The sequence below is a fragment of the Pungitius pungitius genome, chromosome 11 (assembly GCF_949316345.1).
Source record: "Pungitius pungitius chromosome 11, fPunPun2.1, whole genome shotgun sequence".
NCBI classification, from domain to species: domain Eukaryota; kingdom Metazoa; phylum Chordata; class Actinopteri; order Perciformes; family Gasterosteidae; genus Pungitius; species Pungitius pungitius.
Window position 1 is genome coordinate 15,160,252 of NC_084910.1, and position 25,852 is coordinate 15,186,103.

General features: G+C 47.9%; 1 protein-coding gene across 3 annotated transcripts in view; it reads right to left on the bottom strand.

Moving 5' to 3' along the window:
• The window catches only part of efna3b (ephrin-A3b), a 35,063-nt gene extending 10,483 nt beyond the window's left edge, over nucleotides 1-24,580 (bottom strand). The window contains exons 1-2 of one of the 3 annotated variants that reach the window (XM_037453579.2): nucleotides 23,678-24,568; nucleotides 23,237-23,452 (exon numbers count right to left, since the gene is read on the bottom strand). In XM_037453579.2, the coding sequence (XP_037309476.1) occupies nucleotides 23,237-23,346 (110 nt within the window). In that variant the 5' untranslated portion in view covers nucleotides 23,347-23,452; nucleotides 23,678-24,568. Of the gene's footprint in view, nucleotides 1-23,236; nucleotides 23,453-23,677 lie in introns of all 3 variants that reach the window. The other 2 variants (XM_037453578.2, XM_062565595.1) reach the window with 2 other exon arrangements.
• Between the last annotated feature and the right edge of the window lie 1,272 nt (nucleotides 24,581-25,852).

A 25,852-nucleotide genomic window follows, 5' to 3' on the forward strand; every position in this document is an offset into this window, starting at 1 on the left:
AGCTGTCCCACGGTAACACTGGAAAAATAAGTCTATGGGTAGAAAAACATGAACATATGTCTCTGTTCCCCTCTCCATCTGACTGACGCTGACGTGGGCCTCCCCTCCAAGCTGTCACTAGGTCTACGCTTCCTTTGCCGTGACTCTACTATCAGGCCTTACACTGCAGGGAATCAAGATTCAATATGAGGCCGGCCAGCAGTGAGTGGAGGAGAGATATGGCGAGAGAGAGAGAGAGAGAGAGAGAGAGAGTACAGCAAGAGCCACCACCGATGGCTAGTTTGCAATGTGCACTTATACAGAGCAAAGAAACTGTTAACAAAGGGTCCGAACACAGGAGGGAGGGAGGAAGGGATGGAATAAGAGTGAAGGCGAGAGGCAAAAAACAAGCGGGGGGCCCATAAGGGAGAAGAAGAGAAATGGACCCAAGAAGATAAAAAACTAACACAAAGACTTCCACTGGGTGAGGCATCTGTCCTCTTTCATCTCTTCACCTCCATCCCTCGCCCCCTCCCCTCTTTCCCTTCTCTCACATCTCTCTAATCTCCTTCCAAACTACGGCGTGTGTCAGCGAAGAGTTTGACACTAAGTCAGCGTCATATTCGATCATCCATGCAGACAGAGACGCAAACAGGACAGCTACAAGACGAGCTTCTGCTTTATCTAATCTCTCTAGTCCTTCAGCCCGTCCTTCCTGCTTTCCCCGTCCCTCCATCCCACCTCACCAAAAAAACGTGTCCGCCCAGGTGCAGCCAGCATCAATCTGCTGACGGGCACTGGTCTCTCGCTGGTTGGAAAATCAAGAAAAAGGCCTGTGCCGGTTGGTGGGAACGCTGTCGTTTTATTTGGAAGAGCGAGGCGAGGCGAGCTGGACAGAATGTGCAGTACGTGTGCTTTTTCCGGGATTTTCAAAAATGCCACCTAGTTTTCACCTTCACAGTAGAGGGCACAAATTCAATCTTTGTTGCGAAGCGCTAGCTGGCGGTGTAATAATTTCCTTCTTTGTGTGCGCGGCTGCAAAGTTTGGGGAACTGTTTGTCGGAGGAGTAGATTTCCTTGAATGCCAATTCCCATTTTCCCATTTTAACGCGTCCTGGATGATTTAGCAATCGCATATGTTTATGTCGTCACGGCCGACAGCTGAGATAGTGTTATTTTTTAACAACAATTTGGTATGGCCTTGAATAAAACAGCACCCCTTCACCTCAAGCGCTGTTGCTATGGAGAAAAAGTCAGTCGGAGGCATGTGGTCAGAGCCGGAGTATAGAAATAAACTGAATGTAGGCGTAAAAGTGTGTTTAGTCAGACGTCTGGGTGCATTTCCGCCTCCTGTAATTCACATTTATTCAAACTTTGGACCATTTGTGTTTATTCGACTGTTTAACCTACCAACCAAACTAACAAAATGTGTTCTGTGCACATTAACGATTAGCCATTGCAAACATGCACATCTACGTGTTGAGCTGGTTAACTTCATCTTGATTCATGTACCTTTGACTAGATATTTTCAAACTTAGTTGCTCATCTTTGAGCTGGTGATGATTCATTCGGGATAGTTTCAAACCCACCCTGGCTGCAAGAACCCCCCCCCCGGAAACCTGGAAGCCCAAAATATCTCCACCTACTACACAACTCCTCCTCAGAGTTCACCACCGTCTTCCTCTGGGATACACAATACTCCTCCAGTGTACTGCACGCTGCCCAAAATGTGAATGCAGGAATATGCAGGTGCTGTGGTGGGTACGGTGTATCTCTGGCTTCCTGTTTAGAGATTTAAAAAATATCTATTTTAAAACCAGATGTTCCACCTGCTCACCTCAGCTGCCGCGGAGCTCTTTTGACAGGCCGACTCCGTGCCTTGTTAACAGCACTTTGATTCAGCCAATTAAAGGAATATGAAAAGATGCTGTCGTGTATCGAGAGGCCGTCGCTGGGCCTTTATGAATGACGGCGTGTGTGTGTGTGTTCAGGATTCACACCCTATGAGTTGGTGTGTGTGTGTGTGTGTACACACGAGAGAAATAGATCAACAGTGTTTGCTTTTGACTTTTTCTTTCCCTCGGGTGCTGACTTTCTCCCTCGCTTACTGTCCTTCAAACACTTTATTTTTCACCTGTTCCTCCCTCCTTGCCTCCCCCCTCTCCCTCTCCCTCTCTCTTCCACTGCCAATCCCTCCACCACGGTGTCAAGTCATAATCCCTTTCACTCTTCCCTCTCTATCTTAGTAATTATCTCTCCGCCCTGTCCCCTTCGACGCACCCCATGTCATCCATCTATCTGCCTCTATGTAAAATATCTCCATCTGCGTTCCCTTTCATACCCCATCTTTCCTTCCCCCGCCCTCCCTTATCTCCCCGGGCTGACCCCTTCGTCTCTTTCCTCTTTCCCTGCATCCTTCTATCTGGCCCGGCTCTCATCAGCACCTTCCTTCTGCCCGCCCCGCGTCCATCTTTCCATCCCTCCTCCCGGGTCGCAGGCTGATTGAAATTCAAACCCCGAGCTTTATTGTCGGGCCCGTGCGGTTCCAGTCCGAGGCCGTGGAGGTTGTGAGCAATCTGTTGTTGGGTGTTCAGAGGGAAGATAAAGCAACACCGGTGGGGCTCGCCCGTCCATTAGTTTGCGGTAATTTTTGTCGTTGCCACTGAGCTGACAGCGGCGGCGGCGGCTTGGAACTCTCTCGGAGGCAGAGTAGAATCGCTCTAAATGTTTTCCACACACCTGCGAACCAGCTTCGCCCCACGGCGGCACCTGCGTGGCTTCCTCTCTTTACCTGGACTGCCTGATCCCCTCTGGTTCTCCTTGGACGTGTTCGAGGCCCATTATTGTCACGCATTGTTTAGATCCCCACATCATAACCTCACATGATGACATGCTGATATATTGTTTATTTTTCTTTCCTTCGCTTTCCCTTTTTCCAATGCATAGATGGATACTCAATTAAATGTAAAAATATGATATACATACACTAATATATGTATTGCTTTTCTTATATAGAATGGTACTTAAAGGAATTTAAAGCCTCAGTACCCATAACATTGAATGAACAATGAGAATTTGACAAACGGCTGTGTGTGTGTGTGTGTGTGTGTGTGTGTGTGTGTGTGTGTGTGAGTGCATGTGCGTTAGGCGGGTAACCGATGGCTACAGAATGATTGCTGCTACTGGTGAGCAGCAGACACACACATTCGCAGGTGTGGTGGCTGCTCCTGCCAGGCTGAATCGCCCCTCACGTATGTATGCCTGCGTGTGTGTGTGTGTGTGTGTGTGTGTCGGCCAGTTAGTGTATCCGAGCGGTTTTGTCTGGTGTGGGTGTGGGTGTGCGTGTGAGACAGCTGCTTCAAAGATGGCAGTGTGAGCTTTTGTTCTGTCTCTTCAATCAAAGTGCTTCCCCACAGCTCAGCCTGCCAGACAAAAACCAAAGTCAGCCAACAACAGATTCTGAGGACTGAGACACATACACAGAGAGAGAGAGAGAGAGAGAGAGAGAGAGAAAGAGAGGGGGAGAGAGAGGGGGAGAGAGGGAGAGAGAGAGACACCTGTGGGTGAGAGGCCAGGAGGTCCGTTTCTGTCTCTGGTGCAATGTGATGAAACTCGCAGACAGACAGCCAATCAGACAAGACGATGAGCCAACCAGGAACCAGGGAATAACCTGCAGGTCAGCTAACACAGACGCACACAGACACACAATCCTGCGCTGGTTTCACTGGAGGCATTGTTGGGCGAGTTCCCAGCAGACCTTTCCTTGATATCAAGTGTTGCATGTAGAAAGTAATTGCATTGGTTGTAATTGGTTGTGGTCGGCTGGGTTGAATAGCAAATGCAGGCTTTGCATAAAACACACAAATTAAGTCCTTGTTTATGTTGTGTGTCTGCGTGTACACATGCCAATACAACGCTGTTGTGCTTGTGGTTGTTGTATCTCCTTGTGCGCTGATTGCAAATACAGATCCTGAGCTAAATGATCCTGCAGAGATTAAAAAAAAGAGAAGATGCTGTTGGTGTGAAAGAAAAGGAGGGAGAGATGGCGGGAAAGAGAGAAAGAGACGAGAGGCCAGAGAGGTCAGAGAGGTCAGAGAGAAAATGAGGCGGAGGCCGGGTAGAATGTACTGCTGTTTCCAGTGGCATACCTTCAAGCTCGGTTAATACCCTGTGTGTGTGTGTGTGTGTCTGCGTGGGTGTGTGTCTGACCCTTTGTCTGAGGCAATGCTCCGTTACAGTGAGTCATACGCGCTGTAACAAGGAACAGATTGCTGTTCATTTATATGTAGCAGGATTTGTTTGTGTTGTACCACCCGGGTGACTCGAAAAGGCCTCACGCGATGCAGGCGCGTCTCTCTCTCTCTCTCTCACACACACACGCGCGCACATACACACATACACACACACATACGTCGGTGTGGTGAGAGACTAAATGAGACAAAGCGACTTCAGAGGTGTACGAAGTAACTCCTTTGACCTCCCACTGAGTGTGAATGTGCGGCGTCGGCCTTCATGTCTCCTTCCCTCTTATTGCCCTCTCGTTTCTCTCTCTCTCTCTCTTTCATTTTCCTCTCTCACTACCTGACTCCCCCCTTCCCTTCATCCTGCACTCGCTCCCCCTCTCTGTGCGGTGTTTATGTCAATGAGGCGATGATTTGATGTCATCATGCCCCCCCTTGCACGGCCTATAGGAAGACGTCTCTACATCTCACTGCTTCCTGTCTGTTACAGAAGGGATAACACAACATTTAACAATGACATGACAAAGCTACTATATGTATGGTGTTTGATGTGTGTGTGTGTGTGTGTGTGTACTCTTTTCTTTACATAACCGCAGGGAGGAAAGTGGGGCAGCTGGCGAGCATGTAAAACATAGTGTGTTAAGTTTGGGGCTATTAAGTGTGTGTCAAGGAGTCCCGTGTTTTGGTGATAAGTGGAGGAAATGCAAAGAGAGACTGTCTCTTTGCAGGCAGTCTGGACCGCAGGACAAGATGGAGGAAGCAGAGGTGTTTTTTTTTTAATTAATTTTTTACAGTTGCCACACTCCAGCACCCAGCTTGTGCGTGCTGAGAAATCAATCAAGAGACCCCCGCGTTATCAAGGACATTTCAACTGGCTTTTCGGAGGGTGAAGTTTTCCAGAGAAGTGTTACAACACACACACACACACACACACACACACCTGTCTGCATCCTGTCTTTAATTTGAATGCTAGTTGCGTAAAACGACGCTTGGCTGAGCAATGACAACCCACTTAACAAATATGTGTTGCACCAACTCGTCCGTCCTCACTCTGAAGCCTTACATCTCGTCACCGGCCTTGTGAGTGGGAGGAACTAAGGAAAAGGGAAAGGTTGCAAGCAAGGAAGCATGAATTGGAAATTAAAAACTTGGCAATGAGAGACAAGTTGTGGAGTTTGGGTAAAGGTCAAATCGTAGACAAACCTTTGGACCGTGACCAATTAGTCATGTTGCATCAGAATGTCTGTGAACTATAGTGTTTATTTGATGAGCCGGTCTATCTACTATGGATATTTTGAATGTATATGTGTTTGTTTTTTTCCCAGTGAGTCTCCTGCTAGTCACAGAGCATCTGTATTGGATCAAAAAAGGGAAATTCGAACTTCAAATGTCAGAGTTTTTGATCGCTTTCCAGTGCTTTTGTAACATACAGTATGTGTCACAGGAAATGCTGCAGATCTTCGGGCCAATAGTCACATTTGCTTATGTAGGTCATATAGTAGCATCACTATTAAATTTAAACTCCCTGGCGGTATCTTTTTGTTCTATTAGGACACACTTTTTCCAGAAGGCAGACTCATAGAGACTAAATATTAGGCTGTTTTTTTTTTCCATTGTTGTGCAGCGTTGCCGCCTCTGTCTTCCTTCCTAAAGCCTGTGAACCAGAAATCAATTCTATAAAAAGGAAAGAGCCATAGTCACACAAATGAAAAACAAATTAAGGACTCCTTTACAGGGGCTTTTGCAGCGTTGTGTGTAATAATTATTCCTCGTTCTCCATAATGTGCATGTTATTGTGAAGAGGCAACCTGAGCTGGTTGTTTGTGTTGCCTGGTGCACAGAAAAAAACTACCAGCTTCTCAGTCATACTGACTGATTACTTTTACTGAATTATGCGTCTCTGGGGAATTCTCTGCTGTTTTTAAATCGAATAGGAAATAATGAGTCTGAAAGCCATGGCAAGAAGTACTTAACATTTCTTTAACTACGCGTATTAAAACAGAACAAACAACAGAGCGGTGAAAAACTGAGAATATGTGTAAACAATGTAAACTCTTTAAGTGTCTTTCTGTTTGCAGGATGAGAGTAGAGCGACAGGCTGCGGCAGGACCCTGGTCTGGGGGATATATTTTCTGTGAACTGTGAACGCAGTTTAGCTCAGCGTAATATTGTAGTTGTTAAACTATTTCTGTGAATGTGTCGTCATACATTGGCGTCTCAATCACTGCCCCCTTCCATCATGTTCTTAACCAGGACTCAAACCGGGAAGCTTCCAGCATGCAAGCCGGTCTCCTCCCGGGGCCATTTAAGAAATCCCTCAGCAGGTCGCTCTGTTCTTCTCCATATTTAAAGACTTCGGCTGGATCATTCTTCAGGAAGTAAAAGTAGAAAAGTGATGAATAAGGGTTACGCTCTCTGCAACGCTGTGACAGGGAGTGGCGGTCATTAGCAGGAGATATTCATAGACGGGCTATTAGCTCAGGTCGGAGCATCGTGTCAGACCCGGTTACAGAGTCTGTGTGTGTGTGTGTGTGTGTTCCTTTTTCCATTGACAACACGTCAATAGATTAAGTTTTACCTCCTCGGTTACGCTTGCTTCCCAAAATGAGAATCGTATGGAAACTCAGGACAAATGGACAGTCGTAATTGGTCAGTCGTGATGTCGTCTGGATGATGTTGTTTTGGGTGACATGAATCATATCGTGATGAATACGACATCATTAACTCAAGTTAAATAAATTGTATAGCTGTGCAGAGATTTGATTTGACTTAAACCAAATCACGGGTTGTGTGTGAAATAACTATCTGGTTTATTCATCCATTCCATAAATGTGATGCACATATTTTACATGTAGATATTCATGCAATGGCAGACAGTAAATAAACAGCCCTGAATATGGAATTGGTAGTATTCCTATCCCTAAAAAACAAAAAGCACCTTTATGGGGCCTCGCCAATCAAATGTGGCTTCACCTCAGCAGTGGCTCTCGTCTTTATTCCTCACTGACAACCTCACTGTCAAACTCTCCAACAAATGTCCTCTTTTCTTCCCAACCGTCTTATCTCTCCCCTCATCGCTCCCCGCCGTCATTGTGGAGTTGTGACCCCTCCTAGAGAGAGAGAGAGAGAGAGAGAGCGTGGGGGGGGGGGACAGTCTGAGAGTGGGGGGGGGGGGGGGGGGCGACAGCAGCTGAGGGTGAGGCGGTTTCGATTTCACAGCAGACAAATGGTCTGACTTCTCGTAGGTAACCTCTGTAAATGGGTTTTCGATCTCTAATTCTTAACAGATCCCCGTGGACGATTATATAAAGACAGCAGGAGGCAGGACGGAGGAAGAAGAGACGGAAAAAAAAAGAGAAAAGCAAAAATAAGCAGTAGACGGAGAGAGAAGGAGGCAGATTGTCAGACGAACACCTACATAAGAATTGACAAATTGCCTCAGAATTTCCTGTTGGTTTCGCAGTGGAGTCGGTGAGTCACAGAATTTACAGTGACTCCTACACATAAACAAATCAGCATTTACCTCGCAGACACAGACACATATGCCCGTCGCCCACTCTCAATGCGGTTGGAGGTCGGACATTAATTGGTCTCCTTCTGTTAGTTGGCCCCAGGGCTGCGTTTCCATGCAGATATCCCTTTACAGGGAGAAGCAGCAGTCGTTTGGTCTCAACTTCAACTGCATCCCGGCGTCCCGAGTTGCGAGTCAAACTAATCACCAGGTCAGAAAAGAGGAAGTCTGGGCCTCGTACACACGATATCTGTTATCCAGATAATAATAAAGCGCCATCAGACCCGTTGATTGTCTGAATAGTGCCGCGGTGGTTGTTCATTTTGATCAACTGACCGATGGAAAACTGTCACGTACACATCAACTCGTTAAAATGACTGGGCTTAGCTTTCCTCTACTTCATAGCACTGTGAATCTAATATCGAAGCCATCTTGGTCCTGAGAGGCCACGTCACGGACACCTCACAGGCCAGACCGGGAGAAGGGCCGTTAATGGCCGTCCTCCCCTGTTTATAATCGGCACAGCAGCGCATTACAACACCGTCACGTACACACGCGTGTAATCACTTGGAGCTCGCCTCTCTCTAATTCCGGGGAGAATTTCGCGTGGTTCGTCGGTCCGTGAATCAGCAGATATATGGTCGTGCTGACAGACATTTGGAAGCAAATGAAGAGCGAGCGAGGTGGGCTTAATAAGCCCGATCGTACTTTCTGTTCATTCCGTCTCAGTCCAAAATTGCTTCTAGGTGCAGCTTTTTCTAAAAGTAATTCTCCTCCACCATATTTAATTGTTTTATTGTGTCATTACTCCATGTTGCCGGAGCATTAACGCTCCGTGCATTCAACTACGCCTATTAAACTGTAATGCCTCTACAAAGCAATATACTTTGTGATCAGACGCACACGCACGCAGACACCAGCATCAAAAGCGTGCACACACGCACGCGCGCGCTATTAAGCGGCGATGGTGCCGGAGAGCGATATGAGGCAATATTGCGGGCGAGCAATCTGATGAAGTGTACAAAAACAGTCATTAACCGACTCCCTGTCCCCCGTTCAGTTTACCACGCACTTAACATTTTAACGAGGGAGCCGCATTGCCTTCACGCCGCATCGGCCTATAACCACTTGCAGAAACATCATCAGAATGATTACACACACACACACGCACACACACACACACTTTGTCACTTGTTCACACCCTGCGAAGCACACGGGAGGGGTTGCTTGTTTCCCCCCCCTCCCCCTCGGGCTTATGAGACAAACTGTGAAGCGGGTCTTGAGGGTGTGTGCATATATATATATATATATATATATATATATGTACGTTTCGGAGCGGGACGAGAGGAGATGAGCAGGTGAAGCTGGATTATCTCCCCACAGCGCCGGTCATAAAGCCAGAGAGCGGCCTCCTCTCCAACAACACGATGAGATCAAATGTCCTCCAGGGCCTCGAAGGGCGGGAACACACACACTCACACACACACACACACACACACACATTCTCAGAGGTGGCTGGCAGTGATATCCAGGCTCCGCTCTGTTTTCAAACATCCATCATATCCTTGAAACAGAAGAGGCAATGAAAGTATAAAGATGAGCACCCTTTGACACCCGCCTCCCCTCCTCCACGCCTCCCTGTCCTTCACAAAAACACACACAAATATATATATACGCTCACCGTGGGGTACGTGGATAAACGCACAGCAGTGCGTGAAGCACGCGGGTGAGAGGAGGCGAGGTAACGTGAGCAGGCCAGAGAGGGGGTTGAGGGAAAAGAACAAATCCAAACAGTAAGTGGAAGAAGAGAAGCAAACCAAAGTCCTCAAGTGGAAGGAGGGTCACTGATGGGAGAGTCACGGGGGGGGAGTGTGTGTGTGTGTTTGTGTGTGTGTTTGAAAAAGAGAGAAAGAAAGAACAGCATCAATCTTGCTGAATCCGATCGTCTCTTTCTTTCACAACAATAAACCTGTGAGCAAGGCATTTTTTTTTACCACCAGCATCCGCCTGAAAGCCCCGACAGCGCCGCTGCCTTTCTGTCCCCGGCAGTCATTAACAGCCCCCTCGGACTCCCCGCTTTGCTTCCTTATTGTGTGCGCCTGTCCACATGTGAGACTCCCCGTGGCTCGAACAATGTGTGTGGAATTTCATGCTATAAATCGGTTTGGGGACCCGGAACACACGGCAAGCGAAGAAACACGCACAGCGGCCTGCCGTCTCTTCACAAAAACACACACACACACACACACACACACACACACACAGCTCCTCAACAGGCCAGTGAGACGTCGTCCTTTCTGCCCTTATCTGCAGATGGCCAATTACGTGATCAGATAAGGTCTGTTACACCGCGGCCACACACGGTATACACACACACACACACACACACACACAATACTAGGATGCCAGTTCGTAAAAACACCCACCAGCAGGGTCCGAGGGGGTCATTTAGGATTAGCTTAAGAACAAATAAAAAAAGGACTGAAACATTCTCACATTGATATGGAAATGAGACCAATCTACCACTGGTGCAAATGGCTGAAAACTGTTAGTTAAATGGCAACAAACCCACATGAACATAAACACACACAGAGAGATATGCATATGAATGGCATGCGAGGGATCCGTCCCACAGCTCGAATGAGCCTATCAAAGGCCGGCCAAGGCCGCGTCTCACACACTTAGCATTAGAATACATCAATGGCGCAGGAATGGAGGCACGCAGGCTTTCATACCCGGGGCAAACCCACCTTCAGCCTCTATCTTCCCCTTTTCACTCCCTCTCTGGTCCCCCCCCCCCGCCCCCCCCCCACACACACACACACACACACACACCGTTAGACCTCTCCCATTATCTCCCTCTCCGTCTTAAGACTCTCCTCCTCCCCCCCCCCCCCCCCCCCCCCGCTCGGCAGAGGGAAGCCTTTTTTTAACCGTGACCACAACTCGGAGCCTTGCGGACCGTGACTACATAGTCGTACAACACCAACTTGTGTGTGTGTGTGTGTGTGTGTGTGTGTGTGTGATGATCACAGTTAGCCCCCCCCCCACCCACTGCTCGGTCACCCTCGGAGTGTCTGGACGGGGCTGCTTCTCCTCCCGTTTAGCTCTGTGGGATTCGCCGTCTCGCCATCAGCATTCATTCCGACGCCCCACTGACTAACTCACAACCTCCACTTAATGGAATCAAACTTGGCCCATCAAACGTGTGTCAGTGCATGAACGTGTGTGTGTGTGTGTGTACGTCACTTGTCCGTCGATACCCGCAGACAGCTTTCAGCCATGAGAATAGGAGGCAGAGAGGGAAGAAAACAAGCCAGCTCTCCTTTAACCTCTAATTACAAATAACAAACCTGCCACCGAGAGTCGGTGCTCCTCGGTGCTCTGCAGATGCTCAAGAGGCCGACTGGAGGCGATTTGCAAGTGCGTCTGCGTGAATGCGCTGACTGACGGATTAAAACAAGGACAACAAGAATCAAACAGCTCCCGGGCCCCACGGCTCTGTTTTCCAATGACAGAGCAAGAGGTCTGGAGGCCAACGGCTCCCTCGTCTTCCTCTCCTCGTGGCCTTTTGAGTGCCTCATGCTTTACTTTTAGCCATCGATCTATATGCTCTTCCTTCCTTCCTTCCTTCCTTCCCCGCTCTTCCTCCTCTCATCTTCCTTACCTTGTGCATCATATAAAAACCAGCCTTCCTTTTCCACATCATCCATTTCCTCCCCATTGCGTAGTAATAAAGTTAACACTACATTGTGGCTTATACTCTAACTGGATAATATCTCTAATTGAATTGTGATGATATCAAAAGGGCCATTTGCCGCGAGTGTTATGAGATTTAATACATGGGGAGGTCGTAACCTGTACTCACGCCACACTCTTAACACCATCGACTCCGCTTTTTAGGCAGCTTTCTATTTGAGGGAAACTGCACGGGACTGTGGAGGAAAGATTCCAACAGGAGATGGAAAATATCACCAAGGTCGGCAGGAGGCAACTCGCATCACTTTATTAGTAACGTACCACAGAAACGTATTATACAGAGATTGTTTGTTGATAAAGATTTCCATCAAAAGTTTATCTGTTAAATAACTAGCTGCCAACAGATTAATAGTAAGATAAAAAGCAATGGATATGGCCATTGTATGTGAAAAGACTTTTGATTAAAACGTAGTTTAATGGGGATGCAAACTGGGACAAATAATCAGCTAGTAGTAAACTTTGTACTGGATTGAAAAGAGTTGGCTGATCTTACATTTTTGGACTTGTTATCAACTGAATAGCTATTCTGGAGCTTTCAAGCAGTAAATATTTGTCCTGTGGTGATTAAGTATTCTCCTGGTTTTAACATCTGAAGAAAATTGTACAAAACCAACTCAGCAAGCTGTAGAGGAACTTGGCCTTATAGCCAAAGCTAAAATTGGCAAAATGATTATTCAAAAGTGAGGATTCAATGCCAACGTTTGCTAATTGAACATTTTTGATACACACACACACACACACAGTTTGGATTAGCACCGAAAGCATAGAGGAGTATCGCTGTACACGGGTGCGAGTTCAAATGAGTGGGGCAGCGAGATAAAAGACGGGGAAGGGACTCGGAGGCTCCCGGGTCACGCAGACGTCGGCCCTGAATGCAGCGGCAGACATGTGTTCGCGCTGCAGGAGCGAGCTCGCGCTTCTTCCTATTCACGGCCGGGCATTGAATGGCCCCTGTGAGGGGACATGGCGATGCTAGCCGGGGAGGCGCTATCGCCAGCCGCCCGGCTCCCTGGCGGCGGAGACGGGCCGGCCATTGATATGGTAATGCCGGGGACGTTTTCGGGGGCCGAAGCTTGGGACCGTGGGCGCGCTGTGATCCTCCAAGAAGCAAAAAGGACAGATCTCCAGGGCATTGTTGATTTCCCCCGAGCCCGGGCCCTGAGTGATCAGGATAAGCCCGTCCACGCTGCTTTAGTGCCGTCACTCAGCCGCTATTGTGGTCATGTGAACGGCCATTTTCATCACAATTGACCTGGGGTCTTGGCAGTGCTGCTCCGCGGGGGCCCGCCTTCCTCCATTCTTCGGTGCCCTTCAATGAATTTTTTTCTTCATTTTTTTTTTTTCTTCCTCCGTCTGGTCTTTCCTGTTGTGCTGTCCCTTGTCTTCTCTTCCCTTCCCTTCTCTCCAGCAACAACACAGGGCCACAGATCCGGCTGGTGCTAGAGTCTAAACGGGTCTATCCACCGCCATCTCTGCAGCGCCGTCCGCTCCGCGAGGACAGTGTCACGGAGCCTTTGATTATCTGACCTGATACGGGAGAAAATTGCATCGGATGTTGCAATACACGTGCTGGGGTTTACTTTTTCACCTCAAGGGGGTAAAGCACTCAGCGTGTGTGGCGCATGCTGCAATTTACAACAAACACACACACACACACAGCGAGTGGGCGGATGGGTGTCATCATTCTGTGTTTTATTCAATCACGGTTCAGCAGACATTTGAGTGTACAGTGTGTGTTATTCTTTATATGAGTGTGTGTGTGTGTGTGTGTGTGTGTGTGTTCTTTCCTTGCTCCACTTTATTTGATCAGGGCTGGGAAAAAGAATAACAATCTACTCCCTTGAGGAAGCGGTGGGAGGTAATGACAGAGATTGGGCCTGCGAAACGAGTTTTGCACACACGCACGTATGTGTGCGTGCATTGCGTGCTTGTGTGTATACACAAAAAATAGATGGAAAAATGGAAAGGGAGGAAGAGGAGGAGTGAAGAGTATGCAAATGTATGGGACTAATTCATGTGGGTAATGTGTGGGTGGTAGGCTTGTAAGCTGTGGGGCATTCACATTCCGCAACCCCCCCACCCCCCCACACACACACATATATGCATGTACTGGGATGGGGGGGGGGGAGTTTGCCTGGCTGCGAGGAACTCTGCTCCATCAACACAACACATCCTATTTTCTCTACATCTCCTCCCACATCCCCCCCCCCTCCTCCACCACCTTTATTTTGCTCTCTCCCGGGAAGTGACACAGAATTCTTTTTAACTGCACCACATTCATTACAACGACCCTGCGACCCCCCCCCCTATTCTCCTTCTCCTCCACGTTCTCTCCTCCTCCCTATGTGTGAATTAAAGAAAGTGTACGTATTCACCACCAGCAGCCTCCCTGGACTTTAGGTCCAGCCCACAGAGGGAAGGTGGTAAACGCTCATTCATGTGCTGCCTTTACTACGCCGACACATTCACAGGCCTCAAAGTGTAGGAAGGGAGAGAAGGGCCTACAGACAGCGTGGGTGTGAAGCATCGGAGGCCAGCCACCATCCCTCGCTCCACCTCATCCTCTCTCTCTCTCTCTCTCTCTCTCTCTCTCTCTCGACAACCATTGACTCGACACACAACGCGCGCGGTGTAGAATGCATGCGCACATGACAAATTGGACAGCAAAAGGTTAAAAGCACAAGGGTGTGAGGTTGAAATCGTGCCCAGCACACACACACACACACACACACACACAGAGGAGCTCACTAACACACTTCAGAGGACGATGGATGAGTAGTCGATGCGTGGCGCGAGTCAATGCGAATGTGTCAATCGCCATCGCGGCCCAACGCTGCAAATCAATGATCACAACGGCTCCACGGACGGATCGGATTCTTGCAGAGCACAGATGAGGTTTCTGGATTCACCAAGTATTTAATTCAGTGCAAAAAACTGACAACTCCGTCTGGTTAATTGAGCTGCAATTTGCGATTTCTCAACCTTTCATCACAATCATTCAATTCTTGCAGGGTAGAAAGGAAGGCTCCTTTTTTGCTTTGCTCGTTCCAAGATGAGCCCACTTGGCGGCTTAAGAGTCGACGTACTTGTGTGTACTTGTGTAAATGCACAAGCGTAACAACAGGGACAAAGGAGAGAGAAAGTAACTCCTCTTAACTTGAAGCTAACTCTCCTCCTGATCAGGCTTTACGCGGCCTCACGTGAGGCATCGGCCATCGGACCGCTGAGTATTTTTTATTTTTTTTACTTGAGTTTGTTTCGGTTCCCACTGTGCTGGAATGTGCGCCTTAGTAACGGGACAAGATCTGTGAGCACCAGAATTCGGACACGCTGAGAAACTCGCGCAAAACGCACGCACGGCTGGAACAGTACTGAAACCAAATATCTTAACACAATGCAAAATAATCTCAATTATGAACGCATTGTATCGAAAAACCTTCTCAATTCCAGCGTCGAAAATAAAAAAGAAAATAATGCTTTTCTCTGTATATCTATACATCTATGATATTTAGGGATTCTAGCATTTCCACATGGGCTCTGGTAGATTAATCAATAATGTAAATGAATGCAGCTCTAATCCTATTTTTCTCACAACAAAATTTTACTAAAAGTCAATATACTGCATGATGATTCTGAGCTCTCGGTTCATAGCCACGTACGATTCTTTTCGAGGGTAACATGTAGCATGTAACCTGCAAACTGATACTAAAATGATTGAAAATCCCCAAACAGCACAGCACATTGTGACATATCGTGATCACACATACATCATCTGCCAAAAGGGGCTTTTCCAAAGTGACTGCTGCTGTTTGAGTGACTGGTTTCCACTGGCCCGTCGGACTGGTTGACTGTTTGACTGGTGGCTGTTGCCGTCTGGGAGCAGAGTGCCTGTGCAGTGAAACTCCCTCCCCTCCCTCCCCGACTTGGTCTGATTAAAGCCTTCTGCTGAAACAAGGTCATAATTCACTTAGCCGATGCCCAATTTCCGCATAATTACCCTCCGACTCGCGCGCGCGCACGCCTTCGCACCCCCTCTACGTTTTGTGTCATTACTGAGAGGAGAGTGGTTAAAAGGTTTCAGAGTTGGCCTCTTAGTGACAGCTTAAATGGATAAAACCTCAATTAAAGAGCCCCTCTGTGCCGCTCTCTCTCTCTCTCTGGATGGAATGAGCATAATTCTGTGTCCTCTGCAGTTTGTTGTAAGGACTCTGCCTGGCTTCTCTCTCTCTCTCTATAAACCTTTTTCCTAAATTGGGACTTCCTTGCATCTTGCAGCAATGGTTTTCCACGAAAACCACCCGTTAGAAGCCGGCTGCGTTGGGTGTAACGCCGCGGACGTCGTTCATGGCTGGATGAGCCCAAAAGGAAAGTTGTAATCACAGGTCAACAATCGGCGAGGAGTGACAGTAGACGCTCTCCTCCCTGCTGCTCGCGGGGCCCGGCCCGGGGCGTTTTCACACTATGGCGTTCATGTGGAGGATCCCTAATTGTCACGGCGCCGGAGTTTATTAACGTTGGAGCGCTCTGTTGTGATCGGGCTCAGCATCTGGCCTGAGACCGCCACGTGCTGCCATTAGCCACAAACCCACCGTATGAGCATCTGGTCTGTGTGTGTGTGTGTGAGTGTGAAGAAGCTGACAGCCTGCATTATTAGTACCCCCCCCCCCCCTCCCTCAAAGCCCCAAGAGCGCTGGCGAGGAATAGAGCAGACAACACACACACACACACGAGAACACACACGAGTGCTTTGAAAACAGCTTGTAAACATCACAGTCTTGTTATTAGCACCTGATTACACTGGTGGAGCTTAGGCGTCGGCTCAGAGAATAATGCTAATATCAACAACAACATCGAGTGTGTGCGTCTGAGTGTGTATTTTAGAGCTTTTTTTCCGCATCTCGCCTGCAGCCTGTCGGCGTGGGATTTGTTCTCTGTGGACGATTTGTTCAAATTTAACACTTGGATGGGAAGGATAAATTCCTGTTTGGCCAAACTTTTTGCCTCCAATTTAGGGATAACGAGAGGAGACAGTCATCTAATAACACGGCCTGTCAAAAGGGACAAGCAACGCCTCAAACCGCAGCGTTGTTACCTTAAATCCAGTGACTCACACATCTGTTTCTTATTGCAAATGGGATTTTTGAGAGTTCACTGTTTAGAACTGAAAAACAGCATGTTTACTCCCTGCATTGTCCTCATTAACTCTCATTTGTGAGCTTTACATTTCACTCCCCAGGTGAAACACCTGCAGATCGCCGATGGAATGCCAATATTTTGTTGTGGCTCTGAAATGGATCCATGTTCTTTCTTCGCCGTTTAAAAACAACATTATTAGTCCCACAAAGCCAGAGGACCTGGCAGTGGACAGTGCAGGTGAGACTTTTCTGTGCCGGTTGTCTTTCCGATGTTAATCCAAATTTCGGTTGGAAGCCTCTCTGATGTTGCCAACGTGGGATCAGGTAAGCCACAGGTGCAGATTAATCAGCTCATTTCACACCTGGCCAGGTGAAGCAGCCGGCCTGTCGCTTTTGGGAAGTTAAACTATTTGGGCGACTCGGCACCCGATTGTCTAAACACACCTTAAAAAAGGAGCTTTTTATCATTTTTAGATCGAGCCAAACAGCACTTCTCAGAGCGTCCACACAGTGACTTTTAACACGGAGAACAGCGAGTAGAGCATTCGATCGGCCTCAGGCGCACCTTTGGGTCATTTAGAGCGATGGCCTGTTGTTGAAACAAACACTGAGGCTTATTTGGCTGTTGTTTTTAGACATAGTGAGAAAGGCGTTTTAAAGGGTAAAAGCATCCTTTCTGCTCCGGGGTTCAGTTTAGCCGCGGAGCTGCTCTCAGCCCTAAAGGCTTGCCGCCAGGTGGCAAATGACATGATGAACAATATAGATTAAAAACGTTTGTTTTTTAGCAACAAACACACTGGCTCAATTAAATCAGTTTGGATTCAGTCCGTAAAAGGAACGCTCACCCACGACCTGCCAGGCCTGCTTCATGGCAAACGAAGACAAACTGGGATCGCCGAGCGTTTGGACCTCAAAGCTCCAGAATCGCACACAGCCTCCTCGAACTTGCATGAATGTGTTGCTTCCTGTGATTTGTCAATGGCATGATGAATCACATTAATCCATGGTCCAAGCATTGATAAGGACACATCCCCAGTAAATCCATATCACATTATCAACAAATATTGCTTGTGCATTCATTATCCTTGATGTTTTGGCCAAATACCACGGAGACGTGCTCGGACCATAGAAGCAGGCCAGCGGGCAGTAGCTGAGTCAGACATCATTTCATTCAAACCAATGTGCATTTATATTTTGGGGGGGTTTTTTCACGTCGTGCTTTTAGTAAATTGTCCGTTGTAATTTGTTCATTAGTCCAAGAAGCAAGCAGTGAGATGTCTGCCAGAACACAGCATCCATGCGCAGTTCTTCCACCACGCTGCACCCCCCCACCTCCCTCGAGGTTGACCACCAAAAATACATTTTCAGCTCACAAGCAGTCCTGCTACTTAATGTGTTATATCCGTGCGTCAATTTACTTTACCTGCATAGTATTGCTGTGAGTGTGTCACATCCGCCTTGAACCGCCACTTCTCGACCTTCATGAGTCTGATCCTGGTGTAATTGATGTCGTCTTTTCCTTGTGTTTGTGTTGGAAATTAAATGAATTTAACACATCAAACATACACTGATGTTCAGTTTTTTTTAAAGTTTTTTTTTTTTTTTTAGCAATGACTAAAAGTCTTCAGAAATACAGCAAGCGAAGCACTGCGCCACCAGCATGGCATCGGCAGTCCCTTAAATCAATACCAATCCTGGGTGTACTCGTGCTTTGTGCTGGGCCAGAATTGTTCAACTTGGTCCGACTCATCCGAGGATGTTCTCAGCAGAATTACCTCCCTCCGAATCCCTGAGAACCATCTCCCTTTGAATCCAAACCATTACAGCGACCAGTTTGTGTTTGATCCGAGACGCCGAACATCAATACTTCATTTTCACCGCAATGCCTACGATTGGTCGATCACGTCAGCGGGACAGCGTTTGAGGAAATGAAAGAGCCCGTCGAGAGGTGTAGAAAAAGAAAGAAGAAGAAAAAAACGGGGCGAGCTTCAGATGTTTCAGGCTTGTCGGTCTCTCGAGATCAATGTGTGTTTTTAAGTGTCCGTAAATGTAAACGATTTGCAAAATCTCAAAGTGAGCGCGAGGAAAGGAAGGGTGAGCTGTGAAAACAAACAAACGAAATACAACATATTTTTAAGCGTTGGAGAGGTTTCGTCCAGGTGAATTTGTCCCATTAAACCACAAACTGGAGGATGAGAGAAGAACAGAGGACGCAGGGCGACACGTTCCTGAGATCTAGCTCATGCCGAGAGATGAATTAAACAATGGGCAGAAAGTAATTCATTTCCTTTTGTCTCTTTTTTTGGTGTGCGTGTCCCTTATTGTTCAGCTCACCCACCGGACAATACCTGTCCAATCAGGAAAAAGGCTTTTCCTCCTACGCATGCACACATAGGGTGGGAGAAACAGCACGAGAGAGAGAGAGAGAGAGAGAGAGAGAGAGACCCACTGGATCTTATTATGCCAACAGTAGTAATCCATCACACAGGTGTTCCCTATTGCTTTTAATTAATGACGTCTATGGGAGCGTCTGCACGCCACACACACAGTCCCCCCCCCCACACACACACACACACACACAATGTGGCCTTATTATTCATAGCCAATGAACAGCTGATTACTTTGTCTATAGGCCTAAGTTATATTTTTGTGCATGCAGGTTAACCGGCGCGTAGCGCAGTGGTTGCTGGCGGCGCTGCGAACGCTTATGATGGATGTGTATTACAAGTACAAACACAAACACACACACACACACTGGTGGGGCGTGTATCTGGTGATAGTGAGTAATACTCCGCTTTGTGCAGATATTCATAAATGTAAATGCTGTTGTCCTAAATAGTGCTGGGAAACAGATAGCTTTGTGTTGCTGTCGAGGGGATGGTTGATCGGCCTGATTAATCCCCTCGTCTGCGTCTCGCCCTCCAACATGCGCACACACACACACACACACACACACACACACACACATAAACCGGGCCTGTCTCACGGTGTCTAATGTGAGAACTCAAGAGTATGGATCGGGGCTCTGGCCAAGCGTTATTATCATCCTGATCATGAGGAGCGTTCTCCCCTTGCTCTGCCGCAGCTCAACACAAGACCTTCCTGGCTTCCTCTCTCCTCTCCTTCAGCCCGTCCAGCAGCGTTCTTGCCTAATTTCTCTCCTTCCCTGCGTGACGTCTCTCTGCAATAAAACCGACGCACCAATTCTGCTTACGATTGCTGGCCTCGTTCCAAGGGCATGCATTGAGGTGACGTGTCATTGACACACACACACACGCGCGCACACACACGCAAACACATATCATGCATTTATTTGCCACTCTGTTCATTCTCAAAAATATACAACTGATAAATTAAGAGATATCACCAAATATCCATTACGCAAATGAGCAACCTGCTGTGCCGTTAGATTGAACACATGTACACGCACGCACACACTGGTGCGCGCACACACACACACGCGCACAGTGGTGGTTAATTGCCAGGTGGTGGAAGATAATGTGTGATTTAACGGACTGATGGATTTGTTTTTGTTTCGGTCACCCATCGGTGAACAGAGACATCTGTAACAGCGCCAACACACACATGCTGGAGTTCTCGTACACACACACACACACACACACACACCATTATACACAAGTGGAAGCCCAGGGATATCGCTGACAAGTGACTGATAGCAGTGGCAACGGGCATTGTGCAAGACTCGAACGCAGGCAAATGATCCGTATTCACGAAGTGAAAAAAAAGAAAAGAAAGAAAAGAGCCGTTTGTGTTTTTTGTGTGTAGTAGTACAATCATAGATGTACGGGAACAGGTAAGAGTGTGCATGCTTTTGTGCACGTGTATCAACGGCTAATCCTCGGTAACAGCCTCAGCCTCTCTCGTGGTTGACGAGTGGCTCGGGGGTCAGAAGGCGCTTGAGAAACTGCAGGTCCGGCGGCGTTACAATGTGTTTACCACTCAAACTGACAGCTCCACTACAGCTTATTACTGGCCTTCTCAACCCTCCGCGCTGCACTGAGAGTTAGAGAAACTCCACAGTGGCCCATTGCCGACGGCGAGCGACACAACCGCCAACCCCCCACCAATGTGAGATGCTGCGGTGGAGAAAAAAAAAAACGGGATCTGTGCGACGAGGGAAATGAACTGCCATGAAGTACGTGAAAGTATGGATCATCTGCCCTTCGCGTGTCACTGTCCGTGGTCCCTTTTTGTCTCGTGACTCCCACGTGGTCATTGTGTGTGTGTGTGTGTGTGTGCACTCAGGAAGAGAAAGAGAGCGAGGTAGGGAGATCAAGGATGAGCCAGGTCCGCTGAGATGCCGTGTTCCTTAATTAACCACGGTCTTCAGTAAAAGGCTCACACTGCATGGGGCTAAGAATATTCCGCCGCTGGGATGGAAGGCGCACTGGCAGCGAAGGTGTGCAGAGGCCGCGGGGTTAAAGGTCAGGACTCTTCAGGCTGCTTTAGTTCTTCTGCTGCCAAATTATTCTTTTCTTTTCTTTTTTGAAATCAACTGCAACGTTTCATTTTTTTTTTTTTGCTTTACAAACAGGGAGAGTGTGCAGCAGAGAGCAGCTGACAACTGACTTAATTAGTACACTTTTTACCAAGGCTAGTGCTGCTCATGTTACGAGGGGCTGATTGTGCCGAGGTCCCGGGTTCACCTCTTGCCTTCGTGCCTTTGAGCGTTTCTTTTACACATTTTATCTAAATCAACTCGTCTCCATTATGGAAACCGAAGGTGGAATTTCATTAGCATATATTATAAAATTGTTACAGAGAGAAGAAAGGAAAGTATAGAAATTGAAAAAGAGCCCTCTCCAGATTGAGAATGAAATATCAGCTAGAATGCAATGGCAGAAACCGCGCGCGCAACGTCCGTTTATCTAAAAACGAACAGGGAAACAATTTCCTCACATCCAGGGAAATTATTGTTTACCGTGTTGTACCACAACGCAATAACCGTTTTTTTTTTTTTCACCAATTGCTTTACGCGGTACTTCATGTATGACGTTTCCGCCGTGGTGCTTGAATTCACTCGCCTCTCTTTAAGTTTTATTACGCGCTGTAAACTGAAATCAGAGGCTTAGAGTCACCATCAGCGCACAGAATGATTGATCTTCCAGCTGCAAAAAAACAACAGTGTATTTTCGGAGAATTCATTTTGTTTACGTCTTCAATAAGCGCAGTCATAAAATGTGAGTCAGTATGCATCCGACTGCTCGTCTACGGGGGCCTAGTAAATTCAGCTGAGGAAGTAAATACCGCAGACTGAGAGGTTTTAAGGGCCGCCTGGGCTCCAAAATGCATCTAACAGTCAGGACTCGCTGCAAGATGGAGAGCGGAAAGGAAGGTGTGTGTCAGTGTCTGACATGCGCTCTAGTGCACCTGAAACCTAAGAGGGTTGTTTGCATTATTATTGTTATATTAATTGAAAAACCATGAATAAGCGGCCTCCTGAGTTTCTCGTTTAAAAGCACATCTTGTAAATGTATTAAAAATGTCACGTTAAATCCGGCATCCATTTGCAGATTCAAAAAAAAAAAAAGACCAAAACATTTTATCTGCATATTTTTTGCAGAAGAGAAGAAACACGGATGTTAAGATGGGCACGAGTTGAAATAATACAACATATACGTTCCGGGCGTGAATTGTGGGAAGGGGGATGAGGGCACAGTGTGTTGCAGCAGACTGACGCCACATTCTTAAGGATTCAGCAGCAGAGCCATGGAGCCACAAGGACAGTATTTAAAAAGGCAGCTTTTCACTTAAACAGAGATAGGAGCAGGCAGCCAGGGATTAGAAGCACAACAAAAAGGCCAGCGGACTGAGTGTAAACAAGAACGGGGGGGGGACGGACGGAAGGAGGGGGCCAGTTGGAGAGTGAGCGAGACGCAGAGATTGAACGGTGACACTGGCACAACACAATGGGGTCAGGATGAAGAAGTGCTCCTAATTGAACCAGATAGAGGAGGAGACAAAAGAGGAACACTTCTCTGCTGCCCTCGTCCCACAGCTCCACGGATGTGAATGCCTGAACGGAGAGGGGGGGGGGGGGGGTCATCGGAGGACCGTGCACAGATTGACTCTGAGCAACGCCGGCTAAATGTGTCCAGACTAGTTGTGCAAGGTGTTAAAAAGACAGTTTGGAGCCGCCATGACTTCACAGAGGGGGTGAGGGGGGGGGGTCAGCGTGAGCAGCATGTCGCTCAGGAACAGCATCCCTCTCCAGAGAAACGTGAGAGGCCTGTCCAAGCAGCTTTTTTTTATAATGGATCTATACAATAGACTCTACCCACAAGAAGATACAGACGATGGAGGCAGCAGTTCACATCCTTGATAAAAGCGCGTTGAGGGGACTCAAACAGGTAAAGCTAAAAAAAAATGTGAAAAAAAAATGCAGCGAACCACTGAAAATGAGATGTGGGGAGCACGAGGGAGCAAATCAGGACAATCCCCTTCATTTTAACAGGGTTAGAATAGAGAAATCGAAAGAAATAGCGTATTACCCCCCCCCCCCCCCCCCCCCCCACCACCCCAACACACACACACACACACACACAGACGAGCACAGAGGAATGGGGGAGGCGGGGGGGGGGGGGTCTTACTGTATGTTGGAGCTGTTCCAGTAGACGGAATGCCTGTTGGCTGTCACCTGGACCACGTCCGCCCAGGTGAGACTCGTTAGCACCCAGAGAGACAGCGCCACCAGAGCCATGCTCCCGTCTCCTCTGTCGGCCCCCCCGGTCCGCTCGGTGTCTCCGGCCACTCTCTCGGTCCCTTCACCCCACCAAACAACGCGACTCAAACATCCCAGCAAATGCCTAACAGATGTGGAGGGTGGGGGGGGGGGAGAGAGAAGAAGACAACAGCTTCACGCATGCATACACATGAGACGTACTTGCTCTGGTTAATAAGTGTCGTAAGGTCTATTGAGGTGGGAAGTGACTAAATCCCCCCCCCAGCATAAACCATACGGTGAACCCCCCTCCCACCTCTCCCACCCTCTCCAACAAATCCCGGGGCTTCCTTCTGAGCGGGCTGCTCACCGGGAACTGCCGCTTCTGAGCCCGCCGGAGGAGCGCGTGTGGTCGGCACAGGGTCCGAGCGGGGGGTCGGTCTTCCTCCGGGCATGAAACGGTCCCGTCCGCGGCCAGAGAGTTGCTTGCTGACGTGCAAAGGCGGACTGATGGAGAACTACGAGTGTGGATGGGGAGGTAAGGGGGGGCTGGGGGAAAAAAACGGTGGTAAAATAAAAAAAATAGTAAGCAAGTCCTCACAAGAAAAGAAAAAAAAATAATTAAAAAAAAGCGGTTCTTTATCTGCGCGCGGCTGCAGTTTTTCCTTGCGAGGATCCGAGGGACGCGGAGCGCGCGGGGCCACTGAGCTCCGTAATGGCTGCAAACAATTCAAGCAGCCAGTTTCATTAGCTCCTCAAGACTCTATCCGACAACCATCGTTTACGGTGAGCAGCCTGCCCACCCGTCTCTCCCCTTTCCTCCCCCTTTCTCTCTCTCTCTCTCTCTCTCTGTTTGGTACGCAGCTCTCGTTCACTTTTTAACTCCGCCCCCTTTCTTCAACATCGTGGCCAAGTCGCAAGTAAGTTCGTGCGCGTTTGGATCCCCGGACTAATACAGTACTGTCATCGTGCACGACGTGCGGCACATTAACACGCGCGCTCGTGCGCGCGCTCACACAAACACACTTACGCAATTCCCCATAAAGAAGATAAAACGCGCCGTATTTTCACGGTGAGGATGCTGTAGTGACTTTGAAACAGAAGTGACTCGCCGTTTTTGTTTTTGCAAAATATAATAAAATTACATTTCACATCTCAAATTAACCAAAGCAATTAAGTTGTAATAGAATTAAGAGTTATTTACGTGTCAATCTTCCTGTAGTTCTGTCACGCAGAGACGCGGGGAAAGGTTTGCCCCCCTCTTATCACCTCCATTGCCGCAAACTGTATATCCAAAGGCATGCGTGTGCGTGTGTGCGCAAGAAATAGAGAGAGAGAGAAAATAGAGATTGAGGGAGAGCGAGAGAGAGAGGGGGGGGGGTGGACAAGAACAGGCCAGACGAGGACAGAGACAGGAGGAGGGAGGGAGGGAAGGAGAGAGAGGAGGTTCCAGGGAGGAGAGAGATTGTTACAGTTTTCTGGCCGCCTGCTGGGAATGAGTTGGTTAAGGGGGAAGTCAGAATGATTTATTGGAAGAAAAAAGGAGGGAAATAGGGAGAAGGAGTGCAAGAAACAGAGTGAGATGAGATGCCATCGGGGAATCCCTCCGTCTTCTCTGGTCCTTCCACCTCTCTCATGAGCTGTCCATTTAATCTCCCCTCTGTCCGTCTCTCTCTCTCTCTCTCCTTACCTTTCTCCTCACTTCACCCCCCCCCACCACCACCTCCCCTGTTACCACTGCAAACTCTGCGATCTCTGTTACCTGGCCTCTTGTCTTTTGTTAGCTCGGTCTCTGGTGGTTGACCCGTCTCCTCCGGCTCGCTCTCCATCTCTCACCGTTACAGCAGGCGTGCAACTTTTTAATGAGCACTCCTCTTTGGCCTCCTCTGTCCATCATGTCTCCTTAGTCCTTCTGTGGTGTTGTTGTTGTTTATTGCTACACTGCGTCGGGGTATTACAGCAGCACTGTCAAACACCTGCTACTGATTTAATATAATAGTCCGCACATGAACATACATATTCTATGATCATTCTTGAGTGAAAATAGGAATTACAAATCTAGAGGAATAATTTGAATTATTGGAGTGCTCTTATTTGCTTTCTTTGCTGGGGGTTATCCAGAAAGAATATTACGCAGCTACAGACCACAACAAGTTAGCATAGCTTAGCATAAAGAATGGAAACGGGGAGGGGGGACAGCTAGAGGTTTTTTTTTTACAGCCAATGAACATTTACAAAGACCTTTTATCAGATCCCATCGTCTTTATGTGAACTTCTGTGATGTGAAAACTAAGCGACCTGATCGCCAGTTGTAATGACGCAACCAACGTCGATCTCGTTAATCCAGATTCCATCCGCTGAAGGATATGTCCAAGTGGTTTAAAGACAAGTTTGGAAGTATTCAACCTCACACAACCACACATTCACTTCCACACCTACGTTGCACCGGGAAGGGCGGCAGAAATCTCAGAATCTGAATAAGACCTGAACGATCTGCATTACTAGATCACGCTACTAGGTGTGAGGAAATGTGTTTCTGTCGTTT